Below are 13,519 nucleotides of genomic sequence, written 5' to 3' on the forward strand. Positions count from 1 at the left end.
AACAAAGTTCTCAATCAACCTCCAAAGCACACAAGCTGTTTGGCTCACTTGCCTAGCTTTAATTGCCTAGTATTGACTGTGTGGGTTGCATCCTTACATTTTCAGGACTAACATATGGGAGGATCCAAAAATTGTGTACAATTACACTCAGAGCGCTTGTCGGGTCCGACAATGAGCATCAAGAGCCAAAGATTTATACATTGAAATTTCTAAACACTTTTTGAATTTTTTGTTCAAGTTGTGGATAGTTCATAGTAAATAGAATCTGTACTACATATTCTTTATTTATTCATTCATTCATTTATACACGCACACGCACGTATATACGTATGTATGTATACGCATCCTATTTACTTGAAAATACACGGCAAGTACAAAGAAGTGATACAAAGGGGCCCCTAGGCAAAACAGCAAAAACTGATTCACAAGGCAGACTAGAACATTGCAAAAAAAACTACCAAAGGAAAACACTTCTCCTTAAGAATCAAGAGAGTAAAAAGTGCTCTGGCCGTCTATAACAGAGGGACTGCTAGCAACATCTGAAAGATAGGCACCTCAGACAGCATTATAGACTGAATGATCTCCAAAGCCAGCAATGACAGCACAAAAGAGGATTATGTACATTGTCAACTTACATTGACAACAATAAAATTATGAATACAAACTTACTCAGAGATTTTGCTCCAGCTTACTTGAACAATCCTCACATGACTAGGATATTCCTTGAGACTACCCCGAGTACAACTGGAATATTGTCAATTTTTGCTCAAGATGGCATAGGTCATGCTTTCTCCTCAAACAGGCTCCAGCTTTGGTAACGTCAGAACTGTCTGTCCAAACCATTCACGTTCATTTAGCCCAGGAGGTCTTTCCACCGCCTTCATCTTGCTTGGGGCCAGATTCACATCTGTCTTTCTATGATGAAGCTTTGACAGCAGACACCCAGTTTCGATTTCCTCCAGATTGCCTATTTTTGTCAATGCAGATTTCTCTAGCAGCGCTGAAGTCTTTTTACTACACTCCAGTTCTTTTTCCATCATTGCTAATTGTGCCTGCCAAGCCGAGGAACAATCAGTCCAAATCTGAATCGCCCAGTACAGAAATAAATCAGAGTCTACCCACTCATGATCTGCCCTCAGAAACAGCATTTTCATACTACTTATTCAATTCATTTCTGTAAACTTGGCCCAAAGAACGAATGAGCGCACCCTCAATCTTGTTTGCATAATTAAAGATTGTCATTTTACCACAGACAATTCTGCCATACGCATTCAAAAGATGAGCTCATATATTGTTGAAGATCGTCCACTTGTGATGTTAAGATCCCAGGATTGGAGGATGAAGTACTGGTATAAGCAGCATACATTGTGTCATAGACCCTAGTGGATTATGTATTGGAAATTTTTGTAAGCCTGTTTGCCTACCAACATGCTAGGATAAGTCCATTAATTTAGGTTTCCACGATTGGAACTCTCTTGCATAAATGGTTTGTACAGATCTTTGGCGGGTGATGTCACACTTCGGTGGACATCTGGCATCCCCTAGCATGTAAATCAGGGGCTGGAAGAACACGTCCGTCTAGTTCTCATGTCAAATGCATCACATTTTAGTGAGATACAGTGGAAACAATGCAAGAAACACCATGTCGGCACATTGCACTTACTGGATGGCAGGTGTCTACGGGATTCAGGCCATCTTACTCATATAAAAGAAGCCCTTACCCTCTCACTTGTACAATTTTTTGGGCACCCCTAGCATCTATTGTCTCTGGCATTTTTGTAAGTCCCTTGCCTGCATTTTCATGTTAGAGTTTTTTATTCTTGTCCGGTGGTGGCTCCAATATCTCCTAGGAGCAAATTAAAGAATGAGGGTTGTTTTGTTGTCAGGTGCAATGGAAGTGTTTAAGGATTTTGCTTGGATCTAGTATTCCGCACAAACACAAGGTTACTCAAATTCACTTGAAAAGAGAGACTGAATTGAACAATGAATGAGAGAGACGCAAAGAGAGAAAAGAGAGACGACACTGCATGTCGGGTCCCAAACACCCTCAAGGGCCCCCTTGCTTTATTACTTGCAAAATGTTGTTACAATGATCCTAGATGCTGAAATGCTGTTGGTACTGGCGGTAGATGCTTGGTTCTGCGAGGCTAAGGCTGAGATGCTAAAAACGCTAGGGCTAATGGCTTGGATCTACAACCTGGCTGGCGATAGGGGCTGAAATCTGCCATCACTGAGATACTGAAGGTACTGAATGCTGAAATTGCTGATGATGCTGCTGCTGAAAAACGCTAGAGACTTGAGACTGGAAATGTTGATAGAGATGAAAACGCTGGTACTGTGGTGCTGAAAACGATGGGTACTACGGGTGCTACGGCAGTGTTGGGTTAAAGGCCCTAAATGATCTCTATTGTATATTTTTATACTTTGTCTAGCTTCACATTGAACCTGGACACGTTTTTTAAAGTCACTTATAATAAAAGTGGGAAAGCCCAAAAACTCATTATTGAGTTTTTCCCAAATTGTACGAGCTCTCTCTCTCTCTCTCTCTCTCTCTCTCTCTCTCTCTCTCTCTCTCTGCTGCACTATGCCTTCTTGCCCCAATCCTGCACTACATCGCAACACGCACCTACCAATACCCACTGCTTCGCGCTTTCAACTGGTATCAGAGTCCTAGGGTTTCAAAACAGCCCTGCGCCGTCTGCTGGACAGCAAGTAAATCTTGCTTTCCCGTGATCGATTTCACTTTTATCGCGAAGTCCCTTGCTTCCTGGGTCAAGAGGGTCACCAAAACTGTCAAAACAACCCAAAACAGGCTATTTTTAGATCAAAATAGGTCATTAACAGGTTATTACAGGTCAAAACAGCAATACACAGGTGTACCAAAGTTGTGGGATCACATGTATTGATGTTTGTCGCGGCAAATTGAGTCAGTTGAGTACAAGTGCTTGAAATTGCACATTTCAGTTGAAATTTCATATTTGGAATGTTTCATGTAAAGAAACTGTGGCTCTTTGTATGCAAAGTCTTGTGGTTGCTACTATTTGCTGAAATTTTCAGCAAACACACTTGTGGTTGAGTTAAGATGGCTGCTTCTTCTTCCGCATCTGACACTAAAAGTTTGCTGGAAATCAAACGGTTTGATGGTCAAGGCTTCGATCTTTGGCAAGAACGCATGCAAGGTATCCTTTTCTTAAAGGATTGTGAACATGCATTGGAACAGAACAAGCCGCCAAGTTTGCCTGACGAAGAGTTGACCAAATTGAATAAGAAAGCTATGGCCTACATCAAAATGGCTATCAATGATGACATTTTGACAGACATCAAGCGTTTGGACTCTTCTTATGCAATGTGGCAAAAGCTAAAGGCCAATTATGAGAATACAATGCCTGTGAACCAGGTGCATTTGATACGAAAGTTAGTGAATATGCAGCTTGATGACTCGAAGTCAGCTTCTGAGTATTTGAGTGCTTTTACAGGTGTGTTGAGTTAGTTGCAGGACAGTGAGCTTCAACAATTTGATGATAAGCTGAAAGCTATTTTTTTGCTTATGACATTGCCAGATGCTTGGGAGACATTGATTGTCTCCTTGAGTAAAAATCCCACCCTCACGTATGACGGTGTGAGAGGGTCTATTCTCATGAAGAGATTAGACGCAAGTCTAGTGGGAAAGATGGCAGTTTTGCCTACACTGCAAGAGGTAGAAATTAAAAGCGTGATGCGGGCAACGGGATTCAAAATAGAAGTAAGAGCAAGACAAAGGATAAGGATGTCACTTGTTATCAATGTGGCAGAAAAGGTCACAAGAAACCCGATTACAGGTATTTCAAGAAAGAGCAGGAAAGGAAGAAGGAAACGCAAGATAAGAACAAGAAAGAGAAGAAAGGGGAAAAATCAGCAAGTGATTCCTCCAAGGATGCTGAGAATGAAAATGTATTTCTAGTGTGATCATTGAAGAGTTGTCAGACGTTGAGGAAATCTTGGTTGCGGCTTCATGCCCCTCAGATTTTGTGATAGCTAATGCAAAAGACATGCTTATCTTGAAGAAAGATGTCATTGATACATTGCTTAGTGCTAATGATGGCCTATCTCAGTCTTGGATAGTACATTCCGGTGCCTCTTTCCATGTGACTCCATCTTTGGAGTGTTTTGCTACATATGCTGTAGGCAATTATGGCAAGGTGTACCTTGGTGATAATTTTGCTTGCAACATTGAGGGCATGGGTACCATGCATTTGGCTCTTAACAATGGTCAAGAGCTTGTGTTGAATGATGTCAGGTTTGTACCAGGCATTAAGAAAAGTCTGCTATCCGTTGGCCAATTGGATGCACATGGTTATACGACCGTTTTTGTTGGGGGTTCATGGAAGTTGCTCAAGGGCTCTATGCTTGTTTACTATCTTCGATGCACAACTTTGCCTGGTAAGTTTCTTGCTGTTGCTGAAGTTGCTTCACATACAGAATTGTGGCATAAGAGACTTGGCCATATGAGCCAAAAGGGTATTGATGTGCTTTCCTCTTTGAAGAGGCTTGATGTAAAAGGCAAAAACTTAGATTTTTGCAATGAATGTCTTTATGGAAAGCAGAAGAAATCTTCTTATTACTCTGGTGTCTCTCGCAAAGCTAATCCTCTTTATTTTATTCACTCCGATGTATGCACTATGCTTGTTAAGTCTTTTGGTGGTGTATTGTATTTTGTTGCATTCATTGATGACTGTACTAGGAAAGGATGGGTGCATTTGTTGAAAAGTAAGAGTGAGACTTTTAATGCTTTTAAGAAGTTCCATCCTTTTGTCATGACTCAAAAGAGTGCTAAGCTTAAATGTCTCAGGTCAGACAATGGAGAGAATATGTATCTGTTGAATTTCAACGTTTTTGTGATGATAATGGGATCAAAAGGGAGTTGACAGCCCCTTATAATCCGTCTTCCAATGGTGTGGCTGAGAGGTACAACCGTACTTTATGTGAGAAAGTGCGTTGCATGTTGTCCACCGCTAATCTTTTCCAAGAGTTTTGGGGGGAGGCATTGAAAACTGCAGTTCATATTTGCAATCGCTCTCCTAATAGTACGCTGAAAAATGACATTCCAAAGGAGGTTTGGTCTGGCAAACCTGTCTCTTATGATCATTTGAGAGTATTTGGCTGCAAAACTTTCGTTCATGTACGCAATGACTTAGAACAAAGCTTGATATGAAGTCCATTAAGGGAGTCTTCCTAGGTTATGGGAAAGAAGATGAAATGGGCTATAGAGTGTGGTTACCACAATTTAGAAGGTAATTCGTAGCCCAGATGTAGTGTTCAATGAGGCAAAATTGCTTAAGAATGCTACAAAATCTGATGCTGACAAGTAAACAGTCAGATTTCAACCTTTCATGCCACCCATTGAGAATGCTACAAAATCTGATGCTGACAAATCCGACTATAAAGGGAGGTGCTCATGGGCGTCATCACTCACAGACAATCACGGCTTTACCTTTCAACGCCTTGTGCAACGAAAGAATAGAGCTTACCTAGCTCAACTAGAGAGAGATTTACATCATTCATTCTTGAGCCAGAACTCAGGTGAGGCTACGAGATTGCACGAGCTATTACATCTACAGACATATGGGGTGTCTCTCTACATGGCCCCTAACCAACAATCAGTGCCAGATCCACCAGAGGTATGCCCACACTTGCGCTTTCTTTACTACAAAGATGGCAACTACTTTTCCATGCCAAAAGCTGGCAAGCCGTAAATTCCGCCACAATTTGCGGGCAGCTGTCACCTCCTAAATTGAAGTGTTCAGTGTTCACACTGCCAGCCAAAATTACCCCGTCTTCCCCTTGGGCTCCTAGGGACTTGCCACGTCATTAATTTGTAACATGCTTGTGCCGTAGCCTGGTGTAGAGGTCACCGGGTTATTTTGCATCCCTCACTTGTAGAGAAGAAAGACGGAACTTGAAGGATGTGTATCGACTACATGGATCCCAATAAGATTACCATCAAGAACATGTTTCCACTACCCAGGATCGATGATAAACTTGATAGATTGCAGGGCTCTACTTGTTTCGATAGAATCGATCCTAAAAGTGGCTATCATCAGATTGGGATCACTCCAAGAGATGTATACAAGACCACTTATAACAAATGTTTTTAGCTACTTTAGGACACAGAGAGCTCACTCAACAATTGTACAAAGTGTTGCTCATCAAGGGTCATCATTACAATAAAGAAATAATGCTGCTTGTGATGGTGGTATTGAGCAGGTGAGTGGGGTTTTGCCTTTAAAATTGGAGACTATCCGCCTTGTTTCATTGAATCGATTTTACCGCAAAGAGCTTTGCATAGATTTCATACAGCAGCTCCAAAATCTACTTTTTCTCGTTCTTTAAGCCGCATGATCAGAGTTGCAATTCCATCTTTCGTGTATCTGTATCTGGAGGTTAATCCCCGTATAGCTTGGGTCATTCATTTTTGTATCGTGATTCATTTTGAGTATAATGTGATCAACCAAAAAAAAGCTTTCAACAAAATTGCAGACAGCCTCACATAGCAAGTTCTTTCATACAACAGACTATGGTTGAGAGACACACTTTAAGGACCATCAACTTTACTTCAAGACAATCCTTTGATGACTACTAGGGTCCAAAAAAGTTAGAAAACGGCTTAATGATGTATCCCACAAGTTTCTGCTTATGAGTTACTATCAATAACGAGCAGCATGCAGAGAAGCATGCCTACCTCACACTTTTGCAAGCTTTTGTCCATATGATTTCTAGTTTCAATTTCTGAAGCGTCATAATGTTCTTTCAGGTTTTCCAACAGTTCCAAAACTCTCTGTAGCAAGTAATAAATGGTTTAGTGATGCACTAAAGAGAAAATGAATTGAATTTCCTGCAGTCATAACAAATACTACCTGTCGTTCTTGTGCTTGCTGCAGCAAAAGATTGAGCTCTGCAACCTGTTTGTCAAGACAAGTGCTTGTCAGAGAAAGAGGTTATTAACAGTGAACCAGCCACCTCCTGCTGGTCAATGCACTTTGGACTCTAGCATTTAGAAAATGCACCTGAACAGATAAATCAGTGCTGATCTGTTCTAAGCTTTCCCGAACACGTTTTATTGTTCCAGTCTGCAAGATAAACACTACACCCATGAGAACATTTGATTACCTCAAAATGTTTGGTCAAAGCAAACCATTCTAAACTGAACACCACCAAAAAAAACTGTACATAAGACAGCAACCTCAAAGAATGTGAATGGGGAGTATGCTAGAACCTCACACAGCAGCATGCTCAAAAGTTACAAAGAAAAGAAATGGCTTGTTTGTTGGAGTGAGGGTTGCAAGAATGCGCACACAGCTTGGAGATGGAGAAGCGGCTCAAGGCACACAATAGAGAATGTAATCACTTCCGGTGAGAGTATGGACAGAAAACACAAAGAACTAGAGCGAGCGAGAGAGATTTGATTTGGTATTCCAGAAATGACCCATGGGACCTCAAAGTGATACATAGTCTCCCCTCACGGGGGTGTATGGTGTGGTGTGTTCCTATGAGTGTCTTTTGATGCTCAAGTATGCAGGTGAGGTATGTTCCGAGAGCAGTAGGGGAGGGGTCTGTCTTGGATAATAGGTCTGAAAACGTAGAACAACCGCTTAGAAGTGGTTGAAAATTAGCCCGGATGTGAGCGTATTCTGGGCATTCCAATGTCACATGTGCTTCATCTTCGGGAGCTTGCATTTTACATGATGTGCAAATCCGTTTAGAAGCATCAATTTTCAGCCAGCCCTCTGTTTCTATTTTGAGCATGTGCGCATCAAAGAGATGGCTCTTCGTGCCATGTGGGGCATGGGTGTTCGTATGTGGGCCTAGGCTTCCATTGGGTTTGTGCTATAGCCTTCCCAATACTTTGTGTTGACATGCTTACAATAGTATTCAAATTTCGAGCGGTGTTGCGTTGTCTTCCACTTGGTGTGGAGGCTATTTAGTAATGCGAGAGAGAGAGAGAGAGAGAGAGAGAGAGAGAGAGAGAGAGAATCCACACAAGAGACAGAGAGTGGCGGAGTTTTTTTTTTTTTTCCCGAGAAAAAGATCCTTCTATTAGTTAATGAAACTACCCATAGGGCTACAACCTCCTCTACAAGAGAGGACTACAACAATCATGATGGGGAGACTCTCCCAATGAAAAAACAACATATGTACAATGAGGCTAGATCAGGGGATGGGAGGAGGGAAGAGCCACACAGGTGGACGGTAGTGCCATCTGAGCACACCCTGGTCCATGGTGAAGAATGGCCCAGGACGCCAAAGTCGAAGGAAAGCCTCTCTGCGCTCCCGCATGCGGTCGGAACTGCCCCGGAGTCTCTCAAACTATCCTCTGAGAGTATGAACCAGCTCGAGCCAAAGATCCCGAACAGTCTCTGCTGGTGGTACAGGCCGCGCCTCGAAGATGCGGGAGCAACGGGCCCGCCAGACGAACCAGAGTGTCAGGCCACTGATAAGCTCCCAACACACCTCTCTCTCACTGCACCACTCCTGTGGAGTAAGCTCTATGGCAGGCTGGAGTGTAGGTCGCTCCCCCTGCATCACTATCATCCTGCTGGTGGATGATAGCTCAAACTGAAGTGCCGGGCCCGTGAGAGTGGACCAAGCAGCTGCCCCCCAAGTGTACTATTGAGCCGTGGAAAGAGCAGGCATCAGCCGAAGAACATGAACCCACACCTGCTATGCCAAGGGACAATCCCAAAGACAGTGACGCTGACTCTCCACAAGGTGGTCACAAGCTGTGCATGCGGACGCGAGGCCACTATGCACAAGCGAGCTCCCAACTGCTGTAGCTCTGTGTGCGACCAGCCATTGAAACAAAGTGACTCGCCTCAGCAGTCTGGAGTCCCACAACCACTCCCAAAAAGCTGCCAAGAACTCAGTTGTGAGACCCTCCTCCTGCCAATGAGGTGTTGCAGCAGGGCGAGCCTCTCTCTGTGCTGCCAGTATGTGACGTCCCAGTCGAACAGTGTACTGAAAGAAAGGGACACCTGGGTGGTCTGCAGAACAGAAGGGGTCCCTCCAGAGCCACTCTCCAGGATCCCACTGTACTCGTGCCAGTGGACAGCACTCCCAAGCCCACAGTCTCCAATGTCTAGTCGCAAGAGCAGTTGGGTCAGGGTCGATGACACAAGTCCTCCCACAGTTTCCCACCACTCGGATCCTCTAAAAACACCACTCTGCCACCTGCAGGCCTCTACCGCAACTCGCTGTAAGCTCCCTCACCCTGTAGCTCGAAAAACAGGGAGGGAACAGTCTCTGAGCAAGCCCGAATAGAGATGAGAACCTCCAATCACGTGAAGGCTCCCATCCATCTGGGCGCTACTGACTTGAGAGGCGTGAGCCACTCAGCTGGTACTGCCTCTGAGATGTCCTGGCACATGCTTTGCACTCCTCTCATGCCCTGTAGCTCCTCTGACAAGCCTAAAAACTGTAACCAGTCACCTAAAGAGCGTGCTCGACCCACTGCCATGGAACCCCAGGAAACATGAGGCCAACTACCCACCAAGTGACTTCTCTGAGTGCTGACCATGGGGTTCCAAACAAGGGGCTGTTGCAGGCGCTCCTCCGTGCAAGTAGGCTGACGCTGCTCAAGGCCTCGCCGCAAGTGCTCCCAAGATCAACGCAACCCCACAGCGAAGCGATCCTCCAGTCTACTGCTCAAACCAACTCTACGCATCTCTGTGAAGATCCATCCGGTCGAAGGTTGCCAGGGGCCTCCTGCCTGAGGCACCCTAGCACAAAGTCGCTGTAACAAGAACTCCTTCCAAGGCTCCTCACCTGGAAGAAGACCTCGGACGATGAACTTCCCAAGAAGGGCTCTTCTCTGCTGTGATGGATCTATGATCCCAAGCCCTCCCTATGAACAAGGAAGAATGATGACCTGCCAAGCCACATTCGCCCGGGCTGTCAAAGTGTCTCGCCCTGACCAAAGGAAATTCCTGATCAGCCGCTCTACCTGGCTGATACAAGAACTCGAGAAGATCCGGCAAGAAGTGATGTACCACATAGTAGCCAACAGCACCTAGTTAACCACTACAACTCTGCCAGCCAAAGAAAGTCGTGCGGAGCTCCAACGTAACAACTTCCTCCTAATAGACAGGAGGAGGGGAGCAATATGCTGCTCGGGAGACAAGTTCAAACCAACCTGACAGCCCAAGTACCGAACTGTAGTCCCTGGGGGGAATCCACTTGAAACCCTCACCCGGCATCCAGTCGGGCACAGGAGCACTACCAACCGAGAAAACCACTGTCTTTCTCCAGTTGATCAGTGCGCCAGATGCACAACAGAAGGTCTCAAGAGCATGCTCACACCAGTGAAGGTTGGCCTCCTGGCCATCCAAGTACAAGGCTGAGTCGTCAGCAAACTAAGCGTCCAGTAGCTCATCTCCCCGAATAGGGAGTGCTAAGCCCCGTAAACCAACTTGCTGCGACACCAAAAACCTGCTTATCGCCTCAACATAGAACAGAAAGCGGAAGGGGACAAGAGGGCAGCCCTGTCTGACCGAACGTGTGAGCATGAAACGATCACCTCTACCTCCTGACAAAAGAACCTGACTGTGTGCCTAAGGCTATCAAGAAGTGGCTGGATCCTCAAACTCAGAGCCTTGGCAAGAATTTTGTAGGCTGAGTTGAGGATGGTGATGGGGCGCCACTGTCGAATCTCATCCAAGGAGCCACGCTCCTTGGGAATGAGGTAGATCAGACCCTCACTCATGCTGTCAGGCATCTCTCCTGTGTGCAAGATGTACTGAAAAGCACTACAGAGATCTGGGCCAAGCAAGTCCCAATACTCCAAGAAAAAACTGGGAGTCAACCCATCCTCACCTGGACAGCTACCAAGGGGGAGTGCACTACGAGCCGTGTGCAACTCCTCAAGTTGAAGTGGCAGCTTAAGCCTCTGACGCATCTCCTCAGTCACAAGGCAAGGCATTTGTACCCCCACCTGCTCCCTGCATGCATCCTGACGCTCTGACTGAGGCTCTGCAGACAATAACTCACGGTAAAAGTCAGTAGCAACTGCACGCATGTCCTCTGGCTCAGAAGCAACTGACCTGTCTAGCCTCCTCAACTAACTGACCTTGGCATGCGTATGTCGAGGTCCCACTGCCTCGAAGAAAGCATCAATCACTCTGTCACCCACCTGTGTCCACTGAGATGTCTGTCGATGGAAAGCAAACTCATGGCACCACTCCTCTGTGCTAACAAGCTCCTGGCGAGCCTGCTGTAGCTGTTGCTCCAACCAAGGACTGTCTGGATGATGCTCCTGCATCCTCTGCAAGGAAGCAACGCCCCGTCTGAGACGCTGTTGCTCCTCTCTCGCTGCAGCCAGGCGAGCCAAAGACTCCTGGAGAAAGAAACGACTAATCTAAGCAAGTCCTGAGGCCACTCTATCTGCAGGAGAATCCTGCATGTCCAAGCTCTCTGTCCAGAGAGCCTCTACTCGCTCTCTGAGTGGAGAGTCCAGCAAGACCCTCTCAGGGATGCGAAGCATCGTGCTCCCCCTCCTCTGTCTGTCTGCCACTGTGAGGATCACTGGTGCATGATCCGAGAAGGAGGTCCCTGCCAGAATGCCAATTGTCCCATCCAAGTCATTGAAATGGTCACTAGTGTAGAAGCGATCAATCTGCGATAGATTCACTCCTCCCACTCTACGATCCGAACGAGAGAAGGCCAGGCTGTTTGGGGGCCTCACAAAACTAGAGTGCTGCCACGCATCCGAGACCCTCAGAGTCATACAAAATCTCTCCCAAGCTGCCAACTCAACTCCATGCACAGTAGCATGGCTACCACCAATCCTGTCAGAAGGGTCCTCCAACATGTTGAAGTCACCCCCTATGCACCAATGTTCTGCCTGCGGCAGAGACTCAACAATGTGTGACCAAAACTCTGCTCGTGCACTCGCCACATTGGGCGTATATATGTTCAGGAAGCCCACAAGGCAACCCTAAATCTGCATAGTGATCCACTGAGTCCTGCCTGGCACAATAATCCCTCTGCCCACAATGGCCTACTGCAAAGAATCCGCAATAGTCATACATACCCCACCCTGGATGCCTCGAGGTCCAAAAGCAACTGACCAAAAAAGTATCATATCGTCCACACAAGAGCTGGCCACAACGTCTAATGCGGCTCTCACACAGATGATGCTCCTGGAGCATAAGGAGATCAATCTCTCCTCCCACAAGGAAGCGCTGAAGCTGCTGACGCAGTCGGCCCCGCTGACGCTGAAACTCGGGCCACCAAGTCCGTGCACATTCCATGAGACGATCCTCATGGGGAGCGAGAGAGAACAAATGCTTCCGCAACAGCTAAACAGGCTATCTTCGAGGCTGGCTGGGATGGGGAGTAATCCGCATCCGAGCGTCCTCTAGATAGGCGTGATTGCAGCGAGTGCCTGGCCCAAGCCCAAGTAGCCCGAGCCGTACGTAAAGCAACATGTTGCTAAATTGGCTTTATCTGACAGAAAAATAAATTTAAATGAATTATTGGATTTATAAGTGAGAGGGTTTTCTCGCTTGGAACACTAAGGAAAAATAATTCTAAATGAATTATTGGAATTTTAAGTGAGAGGGTTTTTCTCACTGGAGACATCCGAGTACAGAGTATTCCTAGTGCGTCATTCAAAGTAATGACGGGAGCACTGTGAACGGGAATATCTGTAAGGCCACCAGGAACGGGTACTTCTGATGCGTCACATCGGATGGGTGACAGGGAGCATCAGGAAGAAGTATCCGACCATCCAGGAACGGACATCTCTGATGCGTCATAGGATGGGTGACATAGAGCATCGTGAAGGAGATTGTACCGTAAGTTCAGTAGGAAAGAACTAGGTGATGGGTATTCCTGATGCGTCACAAGGTGGATGACAGGTGCATCGAAAAGGGGATATTCATAGTCAAGAGGAAATCCGAACTGGAAAGAGGAATACGCGTAAAGACACAAGCACAAGAATAAAGATGGGTTCTGAGAAGCTTTTCTTAAAAAGCGAAAAATTTTAACGAGTTTTCAGGAAGAGCTAACACTTTCTCGCGAGGAATCTGTGTTTGCATTGCATTTGTGCATGTGGTTGCATCTAGGGACGCCAGGGAAGTGTTGTGAAAAGCATTGTTTTAAACTTATAAGGTTTTATTGAGTTTTTGGGCAGGTTCAGACCAATTTTAAAATATGTCAGCAACCCACTTAATAAGTGAGCAGCCACTTAGAAAATAAAGCAACAAAACCAGCCAACGAATTCTCTCTCCTTATTTCAAGTAGAGCAGCAAAAAAATAAATAAAAATAAACAATAAAAAATAAATAAAAAAACGACCGCGATCTCTATGCGAGCAGCTATTCGTGCCGTGGCCAAGTAGCTATAAAAGCACCACATGCCCTCACCGAAGGAAGAGTTACCAACATCAGCAAGAAAATACTTTGCCGCCAGATAACGCAAGAGATCGCGAGACTACGAAGCACAGAAGTCGCTTTTTTCGCTGAAGAGAGACAAGTATCTATTGTGGA

The 13,519-nt window shown here is 45.6% G+C and overlaps 1 protein-coding gene across 2 annotated transcripts in view; it reads right to left on the bottom strand.

The window, feature by feature from the left end:
• Window positions 1-427: 427 nt before the first annotated feature.
• LOC147430472 (uncharacterized) overlaps window positions 428-13,519 on the bottom strand; it is a 79,000-nt gene continuing 65,908 nt past the window's right edge. Inside the window, exons 3-6 of one of the 2 annotated variants that reach the window (XM_086493101.1) lie at window positions 7,044-7,106; window positions 6,894-6,938; window positions 6,719-6,814; window positions 432-1,052 (exon numbers count right to left, since the gene is read on the bottom strand). In XM_086493101.1, the coding sequence (XP_086349227.1) occupies window positions 795-1,052; window positions 6,719-6,814; window positions 6,894-6,938; window positions 7,044-7,106 (462 nt within the window). In that variant the 3' untranslated portion in view covers window positions 432-794. Of the gene's footprint in view, window positions 1,053-6,718; window positions 6,815-6,893; window positions 6,939-7,043; window positions 7,107-13,519 lie in introns of both variants that reach the window. The other variant, XM_086493102.1, reaches the window with a different exon arrangement.

The sequence above is a fragment of the Adiantum capillus-veneris genome, chromosome 21 (assembly GCF_014529385.1).
Source record: "Adiantum capillus-veneris isolate H3 chromosome 21, ASM1452938v2, whole genome shotgun sequence".
Lineage (NCBI taxonomy): Eukaryota > Viridiplantae > Streptophyta > Polypodiopsida > Polypodiales > Pteridaceae > Adiantum > Adiantum capillus-veneris.